The sequence below is a fragment of the Otolemur garnettii genome, unplaced genomic scaffold (genome assembly GCF_000181295.1).
Source record: "Otolemur garnettii isolate 467f Iridium unplaced genomic scaffold, OtoGar3 scaffold00001, whole genome shotgun sequence".
Lineage (NCBI taxonomy): Eukaryota > Metazoa > Chordata > Mammalia > Primates > Galagidae > Otolemur > Otolemur garnettii.
The window spans coordinates 24,763,524-24,768,582 of NW_003852396.1; the positions used below are offsets into that span (position 1 = coordinate 24,763,524).

At 39.5% G+C, this 5,059-nt stretch overlaps 1 protein-coding gene across 1 annotated transcript in view; it reads left to right on the top strand.

Moving 5' to 3' along the window:
* RSF1 (remodeling and spacing factor 1) overlaps positions 1-3,870 on the top strand; it is a 78,002-nt gene extending 74,132 nt beyond the window's left edge. The window contains exon 14 of the mRNA XM_012803706.2: positions 1,305-3,870. Within this exon, the coding sequence (XP_012659160.1) occupies positions 1,305-1,879 (575 nt within the window). The 3' untranslated portion in view covers positions 1,880-3,870. The remainder of the gene's footprint in view (positions 1-1,304) is intronic.
* Positions 3,871-5,059: the final 1,189 nt, after the last annotated feature.

Genomic DNA, 5,059 nt, shown 5'->3' on the forward strand with positions numbered 1-5,059 from the left:
AATAAAAAAAAAAAAAGAAAGAAAGAAAAGAAAAAAGAGTACCAGGTGGCGCCTGTAGCTCAGTGGGTAAGGCGCCAGCCACATACACCAGAGATGAGAGGTCGAACCCAGCCTGGCCCTGCCAAACAACAGTGACAGCTACAAAACCAAAATAGCCAGGCATTATGGCAGGCACCTGTAGTCCCAACTAATTGGGAAGCTGAAGCAAGAGAATCACTTAAGCCCAAGAGTTTGAGGTTGCTGTGAGCTGTGATGCCATGGCACTCTACTAAAGGCAACCTAGTGAGACTCTGTCTCAAAAAAAAAAAAAAAAAAAGGAGGGGTGATGCCATATACCAGAGGTGGTGGGTTCAAACGCAGCCCTGGCCAAAAACTGCAAAAAAAAAAAAAAAAAAAAGTACTAGGCAGCGCCCATAGTCAATGGGTAGGGCACCAGCCACATACACCAAGGCTCACGGGTTCAAACCCGGCCAGGGCCAGCTAAAACAGCAGTGACAACCGCAACAACAAAAAATAGCCAGGCATTGTGGTGGGCACCTATAGTCTCAGCTACTTGGGAGGCTGAGGCAAGAGAATTGCTTAAGCCCAAGAGTATCCCAGCACTCTACTCAGCACAACTTGAGAGAGTCTATCCCAAAAAAAAAAAAAAAAAAAGGGCTCAGCACCTGTAGCTCGGGCCTGGGTGGCTCCAGCCTGGGCCCACCAAACAACAATGACGGCTGCAACCGAAAAATAGCCAGGCGTTGTGGAGGGCACCTGTGGTCCCAGCTACTTGGGAGGCAGAGGCAGGAGGCTCACTTGAGCCCAGGAGTTGGAGGTTGCTGTGAACTGTGGTGCCACAGTGCTCTACCCAGGGGGATAGCTTGAGGCTGTCTCAGAAAAAAAAAGAGTGCCAAGGGCATTTAATAACATGGGTTGACAGTTGGCACTGTGTTTCAAATGTGCAGAGTTGAATGGCCAGTTTTTATCTTCTTTGTCAGTATGCTTACATGATTCCCTAATTTGAGGAGTAGTGGTAAAGAGTTCCTTAGGTTATGACCAAACTATCTTCATTTAATTTAGGAGTCATCCGTTTTCTTCCCAAGGGAATCTGCTGTTGCCTAAAATCATAGATAAAGTACTATATGAATAATACTCATGTTAGGACTGAGATGAGAGAAATCAAGCCAGGTATTAAAGGGGAATATTTATATATAGGCAGTCTGAGAGTAGGACATAGGGTGAACATGGGGAGGAAAAGGACAATTAACTTAAATCCATTTATGGTTAACTGTGCCAATGGCTAAATGTGCTGTTTATTCTAGAGAGCTATATGTCCAAGAACTCTGAAGATGATGAGCTAGCTAAAGAATCAAAGCGGTCAGCCCGAAAGCGGGGCAGAAGTACAGATGAGTATTCAGAAGCAGATGAAGAAGAGGAGGAAGAGGAAGGCAAACCATCCCGCAAACGGCTACACCGAATTGAGACAGACGAGGAGGAAAGTTGTGACAATATTCATGGAAATGCAGATCAGCCCGCCCGTGACACCCAGCCACGGGTCCTGCCCTCAGAACAAGACAGCAGCAAGAGGCCCTACCGGATAGAAAGTGATGAGGAAGAGGACTTTGAAAATGTAGGCAAAGTGGGGAGCCCATTGGACTATAGCTTAGTGGACTTACCTTCCACCAATGGACAGAGTCCTGGCAAAGCTATTGAGAACTTGATTGGCAAGCCAACTGAGAAGCCTCAGACCCCCAAGGACAACGGCACAGCCAGTGCAAGCCTAGCCTCCAATGGGACAAGTAGTGGGCAGGAGGCAGGGGCACCAGAAGAGGAGGAAGATGAGCTTTTGAGAGTGACTGACCTTGTTGATTATGTCTGTAACAGTGAACAGTTATAAGACTTTTTTTCCATTTTTGTGCTAATTTATTCCACGGTAGCTCTCACACCAGCGGGCCAGTTATTAAAAGCTGTTTAATTTTTCCTAGAAAACTCCACTACAGAATGACTTTTTAGAAGAAAAATTTCAAACCCCAAAGTCTTTCTGTGAAGTGACCAGTTTTGAACTTTGAAGATAAATAATTGCTGTAAATTCTTTTTGATTTTCTTCTTTTTCCAAGTTCATGGTCCTTGGTAATTTCATTCATGGAAAAAATAATCTTATTATAATAACAACAAAGATTTGTATATTTTTGACTTTATATTTCCTGAGCTCTCCTGACTTTGTGAAAAAGGGTGGATAAGAATGCATTCCGAATCTGTGAGGGCCCAAAACAGAATTTAGGGATGGGAGAAAGCACTTGTGCTTTAGCTTTTTCATATTAAATATATATTATATTTAAACACTCATGGCATAGATGATGATTAACAGACTGTTTAAAAGTCCAAGTCTGTACTGTTACAATTTGAGAATTGTAGATAACATCATACATACATTTAGTAACAGCTTTCGTGAATTCAACTTGTTTACTATTGGAGATAACCACACTTAATAAAGAAGAGACCGTGAAAGTACCATCATAAAAATCTTTAATCTAAGTTTCTGTTATAGCGGAATTTCTTGTTTAAAAAAATAAAATCATCTGAAAAGCATTTGTACAGTAAATGTATAATGAAGCTTTGACAACCAGACTGTGCTAGCAACAAACTTTTAAAATAGCTTTATGCAGTGGCGATAAGGTGGCCTCTAATGTACTATATCTGTATCTGATGGAGAGTTATTAGTGAAATGAGTATGGTCTTTCTTAAGGCCCAGGTGGAATGTAAACTTTGCCAGTAGTGTAACTCTTGTCTTCTGGCCACTTGATGTTTAAATATTTGAAATTCGTTTTGAAAGTAATACATCTATATATAACATACATGAAGAGATGCTAAGCTAACAGCAGTATTTTAGCACATTTGAAGATGGGAAAGGGATTTTCAGGTGAATTTTAACTGGTCTATTCTTGCCCTTAGTATCTACTTCAAATTGAAGTCTACAAACAAAGCAGTTCCTTTGGGAGGTTTTTAGTTTGAGTTTTTGTGTGTATGTGTGTGTGTGTGCGCGCGCGCGTGTGTATTGGATTTTCCTATCTGCCTAGATATATTAGCAGGGTTTGAATGTAGTTTTGGCCTTTGGCCATCAAACTTCTATTAAAATTCATTAATAGTCACATGACCATCACAGAGTTGAACGAGAACTGCCGATCTACTTACTAGGCATGACATCCATTTCAAACATCTCAACATTTTAAAGAAAGATAAATCCTTTCTTTCAAGAAAAAGGGATTTGTAACTAACTAAATATCTAACATGTAATTGACACTAAAATATGAACTTTATCTTATTTAGTTTCTGTTATAGCTATAAAATTTCAGGCGGAGCCATAACATTGTACAGAGTGTAGCACTTGTGATTAAACCTTGCCTGTCAAATTCTGAAACTTTCACCCATTTCATCTGTGAATACTTTGCCCTGGGATTTGGGGTTTTCTGTTCCAGTGTTGTGTCTGTTGCCGGCAATGGACACACTTTATCTGCTGCTGGCCCAAGGAACTTCATTAGTTTTTCTTTCCAAATTATGTATTATATGTGCTAGTCAGTATACAGTAAAGCACTTCTTTTTTTTTTTTTTAATTAGAAAGCTGGCATTAGACTTGCATTTTAAATACCTCTCTAGGAACTTGATGCTCCTCTTCCTTCCTCAGCAGGTGTTGCCCTTACATCTCATCTTTTGGTCCTGGAAGTTACAGCTGTTGTTTTTCAGTTGCTATTGGTTCTTTTGTCTTGTTTTGTTTCACTTTAGTTCTGTAGTACCTGCCCATTAATATTTTCACTTTGATTCTAGCAATGTATATGTATCTGTATAAAAAATAAAATAATGAAAGCAGCCTAATAATAGGATGCACCAATAGCACGTGGTTCCAAGCAAGTTGTGATTTTTATTTTGAGACAGTGTTCCACTGGAAGGGAGGGAAGGGCTTTCCTTCACAGTAAGTAAAGAAGGGCTTTGGAAGGAGCCATACTTGCTTACAGAAACTCCTTTCTGGCTAGGTTTGTTTTATTTATTTAAAAGTCAGCGAAGAATTCTAACCATTTTAACTATCTTAAACAAGCAGACAATATGAAAGGATTTCTACTAGTGCAAGGTAAGTGATTCGAATGTACAGGTGGCCTTCCCTGCCACCTAGTCTCCCTATACCATTTTACTTCTGCAGCTGGGTAAAGCCACTATCATAGAAACTCTCCCGTGTTCCCTGTCTCTACCTCTGGACACCAGCTTCTTCCACTTCTTCTACCTATTAGTTTGATTCCTCAGTTAAGACAAGTGATCAGAAGTAGTGGTAAATGAATAGATAACTTATTTTAACAGGATGCCTAATGTGAAATAAGGAGTTCTTTTTACTCTTCTGCTATAGAAGGCCAAGGGTAATTTTTATCATTGCAAAGACTGAGTATTCCATTTAGCAAATGTCCTACTGACATGGGTTATGATACCACTTTTGCCGCCTAATAGTCACCAAACTTGAATCAGTGTCAACTTGATAATGAGTGTACTCTTTCTCTCCTTGTATTTTCATTAAATCAGTTAACTGTGGGTCATCTACCAAGAATGTAATCCAAGCAGCTGATAAACAGGAATTACTATTATTATGTACCTAGACTGTTACAGGCGATTAAGTTTTGAACAGTTCAAAAACACTTATGCTGCTTGGTGGTTGGATTTAGTCCCTCAAAGAAGTCTATGTTCACTGAATATTTATTCTAAAGGTACCTTGAAGCTAAAAGAAGTTTAAAAGCACCAACAATACACAGAAAAAAATAAATATTCTGTAACCAAAGGTATAATACAGTCATTGGAGAAAGTATAGGAAAGCAGTGACTGATCCAGAGTTTAGGCCATCTTGGATCCTTGTTAGAGCAGTAACCATGGATTTAGATTTGTGATAGATGCTGTGTGTAATAGAGCCCTTTAGTAATTTTAACCCTCTTTTTTAAAATACAAGTTGGACTTTCAATATCAAACTCTAGTCTACAGGAAATGTATTAAGGGGAAATGTAGATTAGCATTCAGTGTATTTAGTTTGCAATTTCTGTAAAGG